This window comes from Anolis sagrei, chromosome 5, assembly GCF_037176765.1.
Source record: "Anolis sagrei isolate rAnoSag1 chromosome 5, rAnoSag1.mat, whole genome shotgun sequence".
Classification (NCBI taxonomy): Eukaryota; Metazoa; Chordata; class Lepidosauria; order Squamata; family Dactyloidae; genus Anolis; species Anolis sagrei.
The window spans coordinates 149,775,980-149,794,273 of record NC_090025.1 but is presented as its reverse complement, the minus strand read 5'-3'; the positions used below and the strand labels follow the sequence as shown (position 1 = coordinate 149,794,273).

General features: G+C 40.2%; 1 protein-coding gene across 1 annotated transcript in view; it reads right to left on the bottom strand.

Annotated features, from left to right (window-relative positions):
• The window catches only part of TMTC2 (transmembrane O-mannosyltransferase targeting cadherins 2), a 231,643-nt gene that overhangs the window by 109,744 nt on the left and 103,605 nt on the right, over window positions 1–18,294 (bottom strand). Inside the window, exon 2 of the mRNA XM_060777375.2 lies at window positions 17,484–18,054. Coding sequence (XP_060633358.2) covers window positions 17,484–18,054 — 571 coding nt within the window. The remainder of the gene's footprint in view (window positions 1–17,483; window positions 18,055–18,294) is intronic.

The following is an 18,294-nucleotide window of genomic DNA, read 5'->3' as shown; positions in this document are numbered from 1 at the left end:
TCAGAAACAAAACAGAGGAAATTGCAGTTGAGAAGGTGCAATAAAAGAAAGCCACCAAGCCTAACTTTAGAAAACAAAATACATATCATCCCCACTTGAAAACGCCTGGCTGATTGCAACAGTGATCCAATGTGTCTGTTTGCACAATATGAACTCAAAAGGCACAGCCAACACTTTGTTGCAATGGCTTGAATTTCCAAAGGAGACTTAAGGTAGAGCTTAAAGTACAGCAGAGGGGTAATCATGCAGCTCAAAAGAAAATAACAAGTTGAGAAGTTTGACGCACTGGGTTTTATTACAAAGGAGTCTTGTATGGGTGAACACAGGCCTTTGCTGAAAAGCTTGCATAGGAAGCAAAAGGTTAAAAGATCAAGCTGAGAACCAGCTGGGGAAAAGAGGAGATTATTTCCCTTATTTGTGAGGCTGAAAATCAGTTAGCAGAAATTTGGTAGGGAGGTCATGACACTTGACACAAAGGACACTCCCATGTTTTATTTCAAACCTAAAATATATACCATTTTACATGCTTATCCAAGCTCATGTAGATTAAAGACCTTCTCTACCCCAAAGCCATATAGCTCGGCTCACTTCTCAGATATTTCTCCTACTTTCTTCACTGGGGTCACAGTCGGATTCAGTCTTGCACTATGTCTATGGCACACTGTATTTTGCCTCCTCCTGTCCTAATGGCAATAAAGCAAATGATAGGTGTGTTCATGTTTTCAGTTTAGCATCATCTAACTCCCAGTCCCTGGAAAGAAAAGAGGACAGGCGCAGATAAAAATTCAGACAAATATAGCACTGCCACTACTCTCTCATTGGGAAAATGGTCCAAATATAGCTATAGAACTGGCAATTAAACAAATTGCCTAGATGAAGCAGGGAATACAGTGAATGTTTAAAAAATTGAGTTAATATTTAAGAATCTAAATACAAAGCAAAAAGAAAATAAACTTAAAGTTCTAACTCTGCTCCAGGATATTCTAACCTTATTTTCTTTTGTTTTTTCTTTATAACATTTGCAGTTCATTTTCTATGTATGAGGTGCTATAATTTAGACACATTTTGTTCTCTCCCCAAGGCCAAACTATAATGGGAAATAGTTTACTTTGATTCAGCAACCTGGTTTAATAAATTCTGCACCTTACCGCATACAGATGCCTGTGGATTTTAAGCCTACAGTGTTGTGATAGAGTCTGCTGGCAGTGATAGTAACACTAGTTGTATTAGGAGAGGCAGGAAAACTACTCGCGAGCAAGACTATGATGAAGAGCAACAAGGGAAAAGAATCCGGGAGATACTTAGTGAGCCAACAGATGAGGATTCTTTTGAAGGTTTTGATGCAAATGATATGGATGATGGGATATCAGATTCTGGGTCTGATGGGATGGATTGGACAAGGGTTCAAGAGATTCGAGATATTTGTGCTGAACCCACAAGCAGTGGCACGTTTGAAGGTTGGAGTAGTGAAGACATGGATGGGTCTTGGGGAACTTCAGGATCAGACCAGAGATGGACTACTTGGAGGAGTGGTGGAAGAGGCACAGCTGGGGATGGGTTGGGCCAAACTAGGGGCGACTCCAGTTCGGATGAGGAGCTGCAACAAGATGCAGCTGGGACAAGGGTGTTGGCTGAATCAAGTTCTGATGAGGACTTCTAGATAAAATGGGAGTGTTTGCAATAGTAACCTTGCAATCAGCAAGGAGTCTTGTTGGGCCATCACTCTGGTCAGACTCCCCCTCCCCCCCAGGTTACTTGGCTCAGGGCGTATCTTATCAGGGCTGCAGCTACCTTCCTTGAGGAACGTTTCTCCTTTGGTTTTCACATACCAACAGGGGGCCCTCACAGGGCCTGCACCTCGGGCAATTTAAAATCGGCTGCACAGATGCCGGAGGTGCTCAGCAGCAAAATCACTAATGAAGCAGCAGCAGGCAGAATCACGGGGCCTTTCCAGGCCCCCCTTTGGATAATTTTAGGGTCTCCCCTCTCGGAGTGGTCCCCAAATAGACGCCGGGTGAATTCTGGCTAATCCATCACCTTTCCTATCCGAAAGGGGCATCAGTCAACAATGCCATCTCACCAGAGCTCTGCTTGGTTAAGTATGCCTCTTTCGACCACGCAGTCAGCCTAGTGCAGGCTAGGGGGCCAGGAGCCCTTATGACAAAATGCAACATTCAGTTGGCATTCTGGCTTCTGCCTGTCCACCCAGATGATTTCAATTTGCAGGGTTTCAAATTCAATGGCCTTTGGTATTTTGAAAAGGCCATGCCCATGGGCTGTGCGGTTAGCTGCGCAGCCTTTGAAACCTTCAGCACCTTCCTGGAATGGGTAGCTAAAACCCTGTCCCGCTCCAGGTTCATCACCCACTATTTGGATGACTTTCTCTTTGTAGGGAGTAAGGCAGTGGAGAGTGTGCACATCTGCTGAGCACATTCTTGGCTATGTCCAGGGTATTTGGCATCCCCCTGGCACAGGAAAAAACCAAGGGCCCCTCCACATCCATATCGCATATGTCAAATGGTAATGATGCCAATTAAATCTGCTTCAGTTATCAATTGTAACATGAAAAAAGTCAAAGGACAAGGTGAATATTTCTGCATGGAATTGTATGTTAACATCTCTGTATTCCAAATTCATCCTCTGACAGTTTTCTTTCTAGCATTTGGCAAAATATGAAAGCAGTTTATTGTCACTTTCTTCCAAATTCTGTCTTTGGAAAGGAAAGCAAGATTATCTTTCAAATATCATGCAGCTTCAAACATTGATCGTTCAACAATGTTGAATTCCCAAAGTGTCTTCAATAGCTTTTAAAAACTGGCAACATCTAATAAACCTTAACTCCCTAACATCAAAGACTCACTGAATCCAAACTTGTCTGCAAGATCAATTTAAGACACAAAATCACAACCTGAATAAAATATGCATTGTTTATTCCAGACACTATTTATCCAAAGATTATGCACAAATGTTATCCATGTGTGACAAAATCTCATGTAATTCACTTGCAACCAAAAAGGGAATTTAAGGCCTGAATCCATTGTGTGTGTATTTGTGTGTGTGTAACCCACAATTCTTACCATAATTCATCTTGTTACATATGGAGGATAATCTAACCTTGTTTCACTTTATTTTACGAACTGCAATATCTGCCTCTGCTTCAGTTTTCTGTAATCACTATATTGTCTAATAAGGGATGGCTTCTGTAAGAGCAACTGGCTTTAATGATCTAGAGCAATCCTCTGACCTGACATGGTCTTTTGCAATTATTGCAGCCCATTGGTGTGTGCTAAATTATGCTGACAATTCTGCCACTCTTAAAAGACATCATGCATCCACTCCCGTTTTGCAAATAGTCAAACTCATGAGATTAGACAACCTACACCCTAGATTTCAGTAATTGTATAAGCTCCTAAAGGTATGTGTCTAATGGGAATTCCGTCTCATTTAGCCATCATGCTCCAGCTGAAGAACTTTCATCAAGCTGTCAATCATCCCCTGGATTGGTTTTCAACATTAGTAAGCCTGCTGAGAAGAGATGGGGGTGTTTTATCAGACATTTCAATTTTTGCAGGTTAAACTCAGAAAAGATCAGCAAGCAAGTTACTTAGTGAATCAATAACATTTAAACTGCTGTTGGTGGAGACAATTTATCTCAATACAAATTCATCCCAGGTGACAACATATGCATTTCTGTAAAATATCTTTTGTGTATTTTACACACTCAGCATAGCTCCTAGTGGCCACACATCTAGTATAATTGGTTAAAAGTACTCTTAAAATCCAAATTGTCAATGAATAGAAAAACAACAGCCATCTGGGACGTGTTCCTGCGATCCATACTGACAGGGCTTATATTACAGAGTTCTGGTTGAATGAGACTCAGGAGGTTTCAGGGTAAATCTCTCCTGACACTGGCCACCTGGTTTGCTTGTACAGTAGCAGATGGAACTCAGAGAACAGGGACACAGTAGGCAATCTTGTCTATGGTTCTGATGCCTTTCACTTCGAGCATGGATTCCTGGAATTCCCTTGTGGAACTAGGCCTCATGTTGCCCAACAGTTTCCTATACTGAGTTAGCCAGGACTGAATTAAAATTTAAGATGGATTCCTCTGGGATTGGCATACTGGGGACTTTCCATTTCCATGGTGCAGCTCAAGATTTCATGGCTACGATGGCAACCACAGGTCTGTAATTTGGGATTTTGCAGGACATGCTGTGGACAGGCAATGTAATGAGGCGGAAATTTTCAGGAGAGGCAGACCAACAATGTTCTGGCCCATGAGAAGAAAAAACCCCAGGTCTTCTTACCAATATAAATAACACGACTCAGATATGTGGATCTGTGGCCTATACTTTATCAGTACCAGTGGATGCAACTGTGGATTATGTTGCAGCTAATGAGGATACTTCTTTATTTACACAGCTCAAAGATTTAGACAGGAGTAAAGCCCACCAAGTGTGTGCTTGGATCCTGGGTTATAAATAATCTTCTTAGCTCCCATCATTGGCTGAGGTTCAGAACCTTTCAGTTACCATACTCATTAAGAGAAAAACCCTCTATGCATGGAGAGAAGTCCAATTCCATTGCAGTGTAAGGAATCAATGCAATGTGCTTATTTCAGGACACCAAATCTAATAAGGTTGTGGTAGATACACCATTTTTTTTAAAGAAAAACTTTAAATGAAACATTTCAGCTTAACATGAATATTGTTGTACCTACTTAAAATCTTTTCTGGTGTTGGGAGCCAACATGGTGTTGGATTACAACTCTGAAGACCAGGGGTCCAATCCCTGCTTAGTCATGGAAACCTAATGAGTGACCTCAAGTAAGTCATTTTCTCTCAGTCTGACAGAAAAGCAAAGCAAATCCCTCTGAAGAAATCTTGCTAAAAAGGCCATATGATAGATCCCCACTTACAGTTGCCATAACTTGGAAATCACTTGAAGGTATACAACAACACAAAATACTATTGTTAAATACTGTTGAAGCAACCATATTTTTACCTTGAGGCTTTTTGTTTCAATGCCATAGTAACTTTACTTTCTTATTAAAAAGTTAAGAAGCTTGTACCAAGACCTGATGCCTTAATTGTTTTTGGTGTAACGTGTGAGCATATATATATGGATAGCAGTTACTTCCAAATTAAGTCAACTTCAATAAAAACAATGAATATGTGTATATACTTGGATATATGCTGTTTAAAAACAGTCTACTATTGAACCTGTTGCCTGGAAGGAAAGACATTGCCAGAATTGGAAAGATAATGAGAGGAATCCACACAGCAGTTCAACCAAAATGGTAAATAGGTGACATCAAAGACATAAGTAGGTATTAGTGCAGGGATTTCATGGTATCCTTTTACTTCATGGCAAGTTTAATAAACCCAATGGAGCATAGAGAAACTGCATAGCACACCAGGGAGCCATAGACCTCACTAGAAAAGGTCACATGAACTTTCCTGCCCTATGAAGAGACAAACCACAAGTGCAGAACTTATTACAACCCAAACAGATCTTAGCTAAGACTGATGTAAGTCTCTAACTGCATTAACTCCGAACCAGCAGCACAAAATATAGTTATTTCTGAACTGAATTGAGAATCTGAATTAAACTGGAATAACTGTATTATATGAAATACAATCAAATCCAAAATAGTATGGAAACCCAAAAGGCAAGAAGAAAATGTGTGTTACTATAAAGTTTATTGTGGGATGGGGTGGAGTCAAGTATGCATGTTAATGAGGAATACCAAACCGCTTTTCTTTGCTATTCAACAAAGCATCTAAAAGTGAATTTCTAAAGTGTCACCTTTTTTTTTCACACATTACCTTCACTTACAATTTTTGATTTTCAGAAGTAAAACATTTAAAATCTGTATCTGAAAGACAAGAGCTTGAAGAACATCGAGATGTGTAAAAGCATGCTACTTTAATCCTGGCAGTACTATAATCAAACCTATAGTACCAGTATATAAACCAAAATTTGATGAAGACTTAATTTAGCAAAACTGGAAGACTGTGCTAATTGTTGCATCCTCAGAGGTCTTATTACTTTAAATTAGGATTCAATATCCAAAGTCTGCAACTGTTAGAAGTTCCACAAGATGGACTTGTTGGAATAATTATATGCTGGGGAAAAATAAAAGTCTGTAACATAATTTTGACATGTTTTACATAAATGTAACATATGATTGTTAGTTAAATTCTCACCACCTTGACTAGCTTTCTTGGGCCCTCTGTAATATAAGGATATTAATGTGTCATCCAATCTCCATACTCACACAAGCATCAGCTAAATTTCAAGCACTATGGATGAAATGTGCAGCATATCACATCTCATATACGATGTACTTTGAGGGAATGCAAATTCTCTGAGCCCTGAGCTTATAAGTCCCCTCATCCTTCTTCGCCTGCAAAACCATGGGAGAGAACAGAAATTTTCATTTTCATCTCTCTTTTAAAAATATGTATTTATTTATTTTAAAACAGTTCAATACATTTGTTATACAGCAGACATTTAGTATATGCAGCACACAATTTTCATCTTGATTAACTGTGGCTTAGTTTTACCAGAACTAGTTTACATCAAGCCATGATCTATGAATCGAAACATTTGTATAGGCATGATTGTCCACAGTGGCATCACTGTGAGATGCAGGTTGTGTGAAAGACACTGGATGACACTATCAGAGGGGGTGATACCAAAATGATTGTCTATAAAATTTTAGTGAGGTGTTATAGTCAGATATCAACACAAAAATATTTTTAGAGCCTAGCTTACATGTTCTATATTCATTTATCTACAAGGCTTAAACTTTTTAAACCTTTTGATACACCTTCGCTCTGGTCAGGATGCTTTGAATCCTGGAGTTTTGTTTGCACACACTACAAGCACATAGCTTTATTTTTTATTTTAGCTACAATATTGCGCTTTAGTTTGGTACGGGAGGTGGGTAACACTACGAGTTAATATACTGATTAACACCAACCCTACTGATTCCCCAGACTGTCCATACTTTATTGTAGGGATGAACAGTGGTTAGCTTTGAAGGATTAACAATGTTCTTCTGCATGACCCTAAGGTCCACAAACCAAAACCTGATGCACAACCACAACCTATATTATAGAGAGAATTATAGGATTAGGTGCCTCTGATCTCATTCTCAGTACAGGACTTTATTTTTAGTACCAGAAACTGAACTTCCACAACAGATCTTTCACACATCTTTCTTATATCTAAGCCAGTTTGATTATAACTGCCTCTGTTGGAGGAAAGCAAGGCCTTTCATTGTCATTAATGCTGAACCATAGGAGAGTAAAACCTTGGTGATTATTATAGTTCTCCTTTGTGATCCTTGCATTAGTAGTTGAACATAATACTGAATTACTGTTAACAAAACCAGAAGTATAAATGACTGATCTTCTCTTGGCAATTTTGCCAATAATGAGAGGAAGAAGAAGCATTTTGGGCTTATTCACATAATAACAATTTTTCTCTGACTAACAGCTTATGACTAGACATCATACAGAATTTTAGAAAGACAGGGGACTACTGTCATGTGTATCTGACCTTAAAGCAGGTATATTTTATGTTGGGAATGGTCCCAGAAGTACTAACCAGTATTGCCAATTGTGAGGAATATTGGCAGGTGATGTAAAATCTCAAGAGCCCCAAATCAGTAAAATCTCAAGAGCCCCACCAGAAGCACAATAAAATGTTTACACTACATTTTAAAAATTGCACTATACTAATTCAATCATTTTATGTCGATACGGGCTGCAGTAACAGACTATATTGAATACATGTGTCATGCAAAATAGAGGGTAAATATTCTAAATATTAAAAGTATTGTTGTGAGAAGAAGAGATTATTTTACACATATTTTACTCTTCAGAAAGTGGGTATGTGTGGATTTGCATTTCTGTGCTGGCAGGGCCGTAGCCAGAAAAAAATTTCGGGGAGGGTTGAAAATTTCAGTGGGGGGGAGTTTTGAAAATTTGCGGGGGGGGGGAGTTGAAACCTGCCTCCTAGCATACGCTGAAGCAAAGAGCACAGCAGGGGGCAGAGCAGCCTTCAATAGCCTGCAGCTCCACCCCTGTCAACCACCTCCACCAAGTCCGGCCTCCTTAATGAGAGCATTCAATACCCCCCCCCCCCACCAACTTGGTTGCTCTGCTACATCGGCTATTGCTGCAAGTAATGACAGTGTGAATAAATTGTCAATATTTGCTTGAGATAATGCTTGCAGTTCTGGAGGGACTCTTAATTTTTTGCGTCTCATAGACTTAGCATGGGGATTTGGTTAACCAGTTAAAATTCTTGAGTAAACCAGGTTTAATTTTTTTTAACCTGAAAAATTTGGGGGGGGGGGGTTGAACCCCTACCCCCCTCCCCTCGCTACAGGCCTGTGTGCTGGGGCTGTGAAACTGGTGATTACACAAATCAATATAACTAAAACATGTTTTCAAATAGAGTAGGGGAGAAGTTCTGTTCCTTGCCACTGATTACATATTATTTATTCATTCAAAATACTTTTATCACAACTTTTAATCTAGTGCTGAAAAACTGTGGTCCTCCAAATAATCTGAATCACTAAGAGCACAATCCCTTACCACTGGCTGGAATTGGTTGGTGGAAATTGCAAGCAAAAAAGCAATTGGGATGTCAACCATTTTACAACTTATTTTATCTTTTTTAAAATGTAAGGCAGCTTAAAAACACGTATACCCATCATGACTGATGAATAGTAAAATGACCAAATATGACTTCAGCAAAGCAAACCACTGCATAAAAAAACAGCACAACAATAACCCATAAAATAGAGTCACCATGGTATACTGATCTGAGTAATAGAAAAGAACATCTGGATACCAGGTTTTAAACTCGGCTTAGCTATGGAAATCTTAGCCTCAAATGAAGGCAACAGCAAACCTCTTTTGAATAAATCTTCTCAATAAAATCCTAGGATAGGGTCACCATAAGTCAAAAGTCAACTTGAAGGCACATAATAATGACAACATAGTAAAATCTAAAATGAATTGTTACATCACTATTTGTTTTGGGTTATCCATGGTAACCAATGTTAAAATGGGGAGAAGAAAAGGAAGAAGAACACATAAGACTACAACCTTCTCTCCATTGTGTCAAGTTATGATATTGCCATGTTATATTTTGACTGAAATGATATATGTCTGCAGGGAGAATTCCCTTCCATGTTCTTGCAATTTTCAAAGAAGAAAATTGACACTCACATTGTATTGCAATGTGCTATATAAAAGATGAATAATCCTGACGTAAATCTCTCTAGACCTGACCTACCGACTAAGCGTTGCAGTTACATGGCTCTTTTTTAATTAAAAAGATATAGCACCTGTTGTCCTCTAGAAGAAAGAAGCTGCAGGGTGCAAATACATGCAAATATTTGTTCAGACTTTCACACGTTTTATAATGAGATATAAATGCTGAGGATATTAATTCTCAGTCGAATAACCTTGAATAGAAGGACTCCACAAGGGAGTAATCAGTTTGCTCCCAACCTTTTATTAATCTCTTCAAAGTGTAAAAATCCATAGCACACACAAAAGCCATGTTTAACAGTTTAGTGCACTTGTGTGCATAGATTTGTCTCAAAATATTTGTGTGTAAGTACTAGAATTGGCAAGAGGTTAGACTGCATTGCTAACAACCAGTCATTTTCTAGTAATGATCACACCCTGTAGTTCTAAGAGTTGCAATGGGATCTTTATAAGCTTCTGAGAATCTACTGGTAGAATCACAAACAAAGACCAAAAATCCCAGGAATAATCTTTTTAAAAATCTGAAATGTCTTTACTCATTCAGTCTATGAGATTTTACAGAGCAATGTGTTAGCATGTGCTCATACTGTCAAAGTTTTATGATATGGCAAGAAAAAACAGCTGGAAAAGCTGAACCGAAAAGTATAGAGCTGACAAGTGATATTAAAATGAGCAGGTAATTTTCAACTTTTCAGTGGTTGCACTGCAATTCTTTGAACTAATTTTTTCACTCTAAGCGATGAATTGTTGCTACATGAAAAATCTTACAGCTAGCAGTTATATTTTTAGATTATTCTGCTTAAGCGTATTTGAAGTAATGAATTTTTCTCTCATTAGGCATAGTTGGCTCCACACTCAAATTCTCATGTCCTTTGAGAACTACAGATGTTTGGACAAGCAGCAAAATGGGCTCTATACATTTCAAGTCATCTTGTGATAAAGTGGATTTATTGTTTGTATGAAAGTGTGCTTTATAAAAGAGAGATGGATTTAAATGTAAAGTGTAAACTATGTCATTATGTTTCTTCAGTTGCCTTAAAGTGAAAAATGAGATGCTCAACTCACTGGCCAGCTCAGGTTCCAGTGCAGGCTAGGAAAGGAGTCATAGTGCAGTATTTCCTGGTAGTCTCTCTGTCTGAGGTGTAGTTTTATGTTTTTGATGGATTATGGATTTTAATTGTGATGTTTTTTAGCGTCGTTTGTGTTTAATTCTGTTTTAATGTTTGTATATTTGTAATTTTTAAATTGTATACTAATGCGTTTATGCCAAGCCACTTTGAGTCCCCTTTGGGGAGATAAAGCAGGGTATGAATAATAATAATAATAATAATAATAATAATAATAATAATACTCAGTGGTTATCAGGACCTCAAAATCGAACTGCAAAGGCTCTGGCGTAAACCTGTACAGGTGGTCCCAGTGGTAATCGGCACACTGGGTGCCATGCCAAAAGTTCTTAGCTGGCATTTGGAAACAATAAACATTGACAAAATCATGATCTTTCAACTGCAAAAGGTCACCTTACTTGGATCTGTGCACATCATTTGAAAATACATCGCACAGTCCTAAACGCTTGGGAAGTGTTCGCCTTGTGATTTTTTGATATGAAATCCAGGATATATATCTTGTTTGCTGTGTCATACTGTGTTTTGTGTCAATAATAATAATAATAACAATAGCCATCCTACCAGCTCTCGCTGGCTGGTGGCTTCCCCCCACCTTGGCCGGAGTGACTCATATGCCCGGTTTTCACTCTGGTCAGCTTGGGGGGGGGGGGGGAGTGCAGATATTTATATATGCCAAGCTAGCCAGCCTCCAATTCTCATTTCCATCAACTTTATTAAAGGTATAAATTCCAGATTAAGGCTGTGTCAAGACCAGCAAAATAATCTGGAGTAGTCTACTCCGGAAGTGTACCAAATATACCACAGAGATACATCTACACAAATGACCAGCCACTGCCAGAAGGGACAGAGAGTTTCATCTATGCTGATGATCATGCCATTACCGCTCAAGCAGGGAGCTTTGAGATGGTTGAACAGAAGCTCTCCGAAGCTCTAGGTGCTCTAACTGCCTATTACAGGGGAAACCAACTGATCCCTAATCCATCTAAAACACAGACATGCGCCTTTCACCTTAAGAACAGACAAGCATCCCGAGCTCTGAGGATTACCTGGGAAGGAATCCCACTGGAGCATTGCAGCGCACCCAAATACCTGGGCGTCACTCTGGACCGTTCTCTGACCTACAAGAAGCAACGCCTGAACATCAAACAAAAAGTGGGTGCTAGAAACAATATCATACGAAAGCTGACTGGCACAACCTGGGGATCACAACCAGATACAGTGAAGACATCTGCCCTTGCGCTATGCTACTCTGCTGCTGAGTACGCATGCCCAGCGTGGAACACATCTCACCACACTAAAACAGTGGATGTGGCTCTTAATGAGACATGCCGCATCATCACAAGGTATCTGCACCCTACACCACTGGAGAAATTACACTGCTTAGCCGGTATTGCACCACCTGACATCCGCCGGGAAGTTGCAGCCAATAGTGAAAGGACCAAGGCAAAGACATCTCCAGCTCATCCCTTGTTTGGGTATCAGCCAGCTCATCAACGACTTAAATCAAGAAATAGTTTTCTTAGATCTACAGAGACACTCGCTGGAACACCTCAGCAAGCGAGAGTTCAAAAGTGGCAGGCTCAAACCCAGCACCTTAATCCGTGGGTGATACCAGATGAGAGATTCCCCCCTGGGCACACAGAAGACTGGGCGACTTGGAAGGCGCTGAACAGACTGCGCTCTGGCACCACGAGATGCAGAGCCAATCTTAAGAAATGGGGCTACAAAGTTGAATCCACGACATGCAAGTGTGGAGAAGAGCAAACCACTGACCACCTGCTGCAATGCAACTTGAGCCCTGCCACATGCACGATGGAGGACCTTCTTGCGGCAACACCAAAGGCACTCCAAGTAGCCAGATACTGGTCAAAGGACATTTAATCAGCTACCAAGTTTGCAAAATTTGTGTGTGTGTTTTTTTTTATCTGTTTGTTTGTTTCGTTCTGTTAGAAATGTAATACAATGTTCTGGTTGCGGATGACATGATAAATAAAAAAATAACCACAGAGATCCACACATGCAGGCATGGAAGCACCCCAAAATTATATTGCATTCTACATGGTCAACTGGTGCCCTGTTCCCCTGGGAGCTGTTGCTTCTGTTTCACTGGCCAGAAGAACCTCACTTGCAGAGTCGCCTCTAGTGAGGTGAAAAAAAAGGGTGATCATCCATGTGATCCCCAGAAGCAATGCTGTCAGTGTGATTCTAACAGGGTACTGCTTCTGACCAGTGAAATGGCAGTGAATCTTTTTTTTTTTTTGTCTTGTGAACACTGGTTCACCCAAATCAAGCTGATCACACTTCAAAAACATCAGGTTCCCTACAGAGTTTCCTGGAATCTTCAGAGTAAAAACTCTAGGGTTATTTTGTCAGAGATTAAAGGCTGGAAGTTGTGTTTCTGCTGCAGAACTGGCCGTACATTGTCTGGACTATCTGCAAGACATTCCTGTTGCAAGGACAAGAAAGATCCACCATAATCAGAGTAAGCCTTTTTATTCTGAAAGCTATCAAGAAAAGAGAACATTTCCTGAAAGAAGAACCAGAACAATAATACTCTGACTATAAATAGAAGGTCAGCTGCTGTCCTCCCCTTTTTGCCTTGTATTTTATTCGTGTTGCATTTTGAAATAGTCATATGACTAGTCAAATAAATAAATTATTACTATTATTATTTCCTGAGGTGGGTATGTTTTATTCACCCATGTACGCACAAGGTAAGATAGCCCGTTTTCATGCTATAGAAAAGTAGAATCTAATTCCATGAGAATCAGATTTCCCACTTTTAAAAAACATGGGAACTCTTTTAATTTGTTAAACAATATTCCTATCCTGCAAAGTCAAGTTATTTAGTGACATTTTATGAAATGCTACAGTATGCATTAAAAATAGCAATTTTCTGTAACAATGGTTTGCACATATAATGTGTAAGAGCTAGAAATTTAATAGTGCTGAATTAATACAATATGCAATAAAAGAACCAACATCAAAGCATTTTAAATCAAAATATTGTTATGGCCTCTGCCCCATTTAAAAAAAGCAAAAGAGGGATGATAAGGCAAACACAAAATCCTTAAATTAGCTCTATAGTACTAATTAGACACAATATGGCAATCTGCAAAATTGATTAATGGCCCTGTTCTTAGACTAGGCATTAAAACAGAAACAGAATTAGGAATCTAAATTTTTATAATTACAACTCTTTTCAAAGCTCATTAACTTGCTGAATGTCTCCTTCATGCTGACATAGTCATGCAGTTTGGATGGATCTTTCTGCTGACATTTGACATCAAGAGATACACGGGATACATGGATCCCACAGAACAGTCTAGCTATATGCACAAGTCTAAATCCTCAGCATGAAGTATTAGCTTCAAATTGAAAAAACATGTAAAAGACAAATTAAAAAACTGTCACAGCATCCTGGCAATCATGCTTCCTCAATATTATGCTATGAATTTATTAGTAACTAGCTGTGCCCTGCCACGCGTTGCTGTGGCCTACAGTAAAACTTATCAAAGTTGAGGTAGATATCTGGACTATTATGAAAGAGAGGTACCTACCTATTCCTTCCCCCTTTCTCTCCTTTCTTCCTTCTCTACCTCTTTCTTTCTTTTCCTTCTTTCACTACTTGGTTTCATCCTTCTCTCTTTCCTTCATTCCCTCCCCCTTTCTTCCTTTGCCTTTCTTCCCTCCCTGTTTGCTTCCTTCTTTCACTTTTTATTTCCTTTTATTTCACCACCATCATAACAATAATAATAATGCAATGCATTGCCTCTGGGACCTGACACCTCTCCCATTCCTCCAGGGTCTAATAGGAATAATAGCATAATAATAATAGAAATAACAACCTTTACCCGCCACGCGTTGCTTGGCCAACCTTCCCTCTTTCTCTCCTTCTTTCCCTCCTTCCTTCCTTCCTTCCTTCCCATCTTTCCTTCTCCTCTTCCTTCTCTATCTCTTTCCTTCCTTCCCCCTTTTTTCTTTCTCTTCTGGTCTCTTTTCTTCCTTCTCTCTTTCCTTCCCTCCCTCTTTCTCTACATCTTCCCCCTTCCTTCACTCCCCCTTTCCTTCCTTCATTCCCTTTTTTTCTTTCCTTCTCTCCTTCCTTCCTTCCCCCTTTTTCTTTCTCTTCTGGTCTCTTTTCTTCCTTCTCTCTTTCCTTCTTTCCTTCCCTCCCTCTTTCTCTACATCTTCCCCCTTCCTTCACTCCCTCTTTCCTTCCTTCATTCCCTTTTTTCTTTCCTTCTCTCCTTCCTTCCTTCCCCCTTTTTCTTTCCCTCCCTCTGTCTCTCATTTCTTCCTTCTCATCCTCTTTCCTTCCTTCCCCCTTTTTCTTTCTCTTCTGCTGTCTCTCTTTTCTTTCCTTCCATCTTTCCTTTTCTTTCCTTTTCTTCTTCCTTCTTTCTCTAACTTTCCTTCCTTCCCCCTTTTTCTTTACCTCCCTTTCTCTTTCTTCCTTTTTTCCTTCCTTCCCGTCTTTCCTGGATTTTGACAGAACAGGAAGGGGCGGGGTGGGGTTTGGAGGTGGCGGGAAGTAAAAGGAGGTAAGATTGGGGTGGGGGAGTGATGGAGCGTGGGGTTGTGCGTGTGTGTGCGGCAGCGGGGGGAGTGATGGAGCATGGGGTTGCATGTGTGTGTGTGGCGGTGGGGGGAGTGATGGAGCGTGGGGTTGTGTGTGTGTGTGCGGCGGAGGGGGAGTGATGGAGCGTGGGGTTGCATGTGTGTGTGCGGCGGTGGGGGGAGTGATGGAGCGTGGGGTTGCGTGTGTGTGTGGCGGTGGGGGGAGTGATGGAGCGTGGGGTTGTGTGTGTGTGTGCAGCGGCGGGGGAGTGATGGAGTGTGGGGTTGCATGTGTGTGTGCAGCGGCAGGGGGAGTGATGGAGCGTGGGCTTGCGTGTGTGTGTGCGGCGGCGGGGGGAGTGATGGAGCGTGGGCTTGCGTGTGTGTGTGCGGCGGCGGGGGGAGTGGGGTTGCATGTGTGTGTGCGGCGTCGGCGGGAGTGTGTGTGCGGGAAGCGGCACGGCGGGGCTTGGAGTGCGCGCGCCAGGGAACTTGCGGCTGGGCGCCAATGCGCATGCTCATTTGTTTTGCCATTTTGTGAGTGTGTTGTTGTGTTGTTTTTCATTTTGAGTAGATATGTTTGTACCTTGTGGGTTGTGTTATGGGCATGGGAATTTTGGTTAAGTTTCGTTGGGGTTTTTTTGAGTTTTGTGGTTCCATTGGATGCCCCTAACAAATTTATATATATAGATAGCTGGTCTTTGTTTTAATTTTTGAAAGCCACTTTCAATCCTGTGTCAAGAGAAAGGTGAAACATAAATAAAATAAAGAAATGATATTAACTAAGGGAATATACAGTCAGTCCTCCATATTCATGGATTTTGCATCCATGGATTCAACCATCTATGGCTTGAATATATATAGATATAGATACATACATAAATTTTCCTATTTATACAGCTTGAGGCATAAAGATCTCTCATATTTTGAGGGGGTACTCAGTGCGGTTAGGTCTAATTTGGTAAGTTAGGCTCTGTCGTTTCAATACCCATCAGGAGTTGGACTTGTAAACATCAGGGCTTGGTTGTTCAAGCGTATTATGAGAGAAACCATTCTGTGATAAAAACATGGACAGAGTTCCATCTGAAATGACCCAGAGAGTGAAGAAATTCCAGGATGGTCTTCAGCAATGCATTGCTAATGACGGCTGCCATTTGTCTCATAATTTGAAAACCTATTAAACGGAACTGTTTTATGTACTTTTCAGAAATATATATAAAAAATCTAGATACCTTCATTCATTTTTATACTTATTCAAAATGTGGAAAATCTTTATGCCCCATCCTGTATAAGAGATACATCACTGTAAATAATGGGACTTCATTATTCACAGATTTTGGTATCCACTGGGAATCTTGGAAACAAACCCCAGCAGATACCAATGGTACAGTTTAATTTAAAACACAAGCACAATTTCATACATTGGAATGACCATCAGATAGTTTTAAAGCCAATGTGACCTATAGTTTAAGAATGAATTTAAGAGTTTTGAGAATTTACCTTTGGGACTACAATACCCAGAATCTAGCAGTCAGGCTGGCTGGGTTGATTTTGACCAAAATAATAATTTCCCAACCTCAGTCGTCTAGTGTACACAGACACTTAAGCTGTAACCAGCTCAACATTTTTCAGCAGCCTATTTCAGGCATGTTGATAGAAAAGAGCTTCATTAATATCCGGATTTACTGTATCCCTCCTCAGCATACATTAGTGTATGCTGAAACTCTATACAGCACCCTAATTCTTGCTCATGGTGGTGTTGTCATGCAATACCCAAGAATCTTGAATCTAAGCCAAAGAAACCTATCATCCTTAGTATAACAAAATCAGATACATGCGAAAGCATTATGGAAATGTCTTTAGGTTATACGTAAACCAGAGTTTACTAAAGGCATACAGGTTGGGCAGCATTAAAAAGGTCATATTGGATTTGTTGAAAGTACTCTATGCCAATTGTAGGAATTATTAATTAAAATAGTGTTACCAATGTAGAACTGTGGTTAGGTAAAGGTAAAGGTTTTCCCCTGACATTAAGTCCAGTCGTGTCCGACTCTGGGGTGTGGTGCTCATCTCCATTTCTAAGCCGAAGAGCCAGCGTTGTCCGTAGACACCTCCAAGGTCATGTGGCCAGCATGACTGCATGGCGCGCTGTTACCTTCCCGCCGGAGCGGTACCTATTGATCTACTCACATTTGCATGTTTTCGAACTGCTAGGTTGGCAGAAGCTGGGGCTGACAGCTAATACCATTTAAAGAGAGTAGAATAATAAGGTATAAAAACCATCCAACAGTCAGTGTGAGATTCATAAAATTGCTTCTTGTTTGTTTGTTCATTTAGCTTATGTGCATGTATGTGTAGGTGTGTGTTTTATTTTTGTGTTTGTATTTTGATATAGGTTTATAGTTAGCAGCATAGTAGTAGATATAATTTAGCTGAGTAGTTGTAGCATTATGAACTGTATCATAAAACCTTACTTTTATACATATAACTCGCTTACCTTATAAACAGCAGGTATGATTTGGTGCATTTTTAGTCTGTGAAATACAAAGACATCATAAACTGCTGAAACTGCTAGAACTGTCACTCCTTGCTCCTTCCACAGCATGCTGCAAGTGGCACAGAGTCCTGAACCCAAGATCCAGCCCCAGGTACCTTCAGAGTAGCTTCTTGTCCAGCAGTGTTTAATGTAACACACTAAAGAGAGCAGGAAAAAAAAGCAAGCTCCAATGTCTGCTCTCCCCACAATTCCTGCCACTGCTTCTGTATGGATGGGATGGGAAGCAAACAGTAGGCCAGCGAGTAAGGTCCAGTAACCATCGCCAAAGAGTATTCGGGAAAAATTGGTGAAAAGGCCTGTGACTGCAGCATGTAAAAGGACATTTACAAGATGGTAGCTCCAAGGGTCCATTCCTCCAATGGCATGGTTAATACGAAAAGAGAGTGTGCAGAGAGGTCTGTATGACTTATGGCTCCCACTGTGGGTGAGGAGTGTGCCCCAAAAGTCATTGTAAAATATCTGAGTCCACGGAGTTTCAGGGAGAAGGTCCTGGTTTGTCTTGATAGCTCGGCTACAAACAAAAAGAAACAGAAAAAGAAAGAATCAAATTATGTGGCCACTACAAATGAGATCACTATAGCAATCCCAGTGGAATTATTATGTATGGTCCTCTTATTTTAAAAAATCATTATTAAATTAGCAGAAAAGGATATAATATCACAGTTACATTGCCTCTTCAATTTTAAATTCCATAGTACAAGAAGTGTTAGAAGTATTTCTTCTATAGACTTTTTGCTACAATAAATTTCCA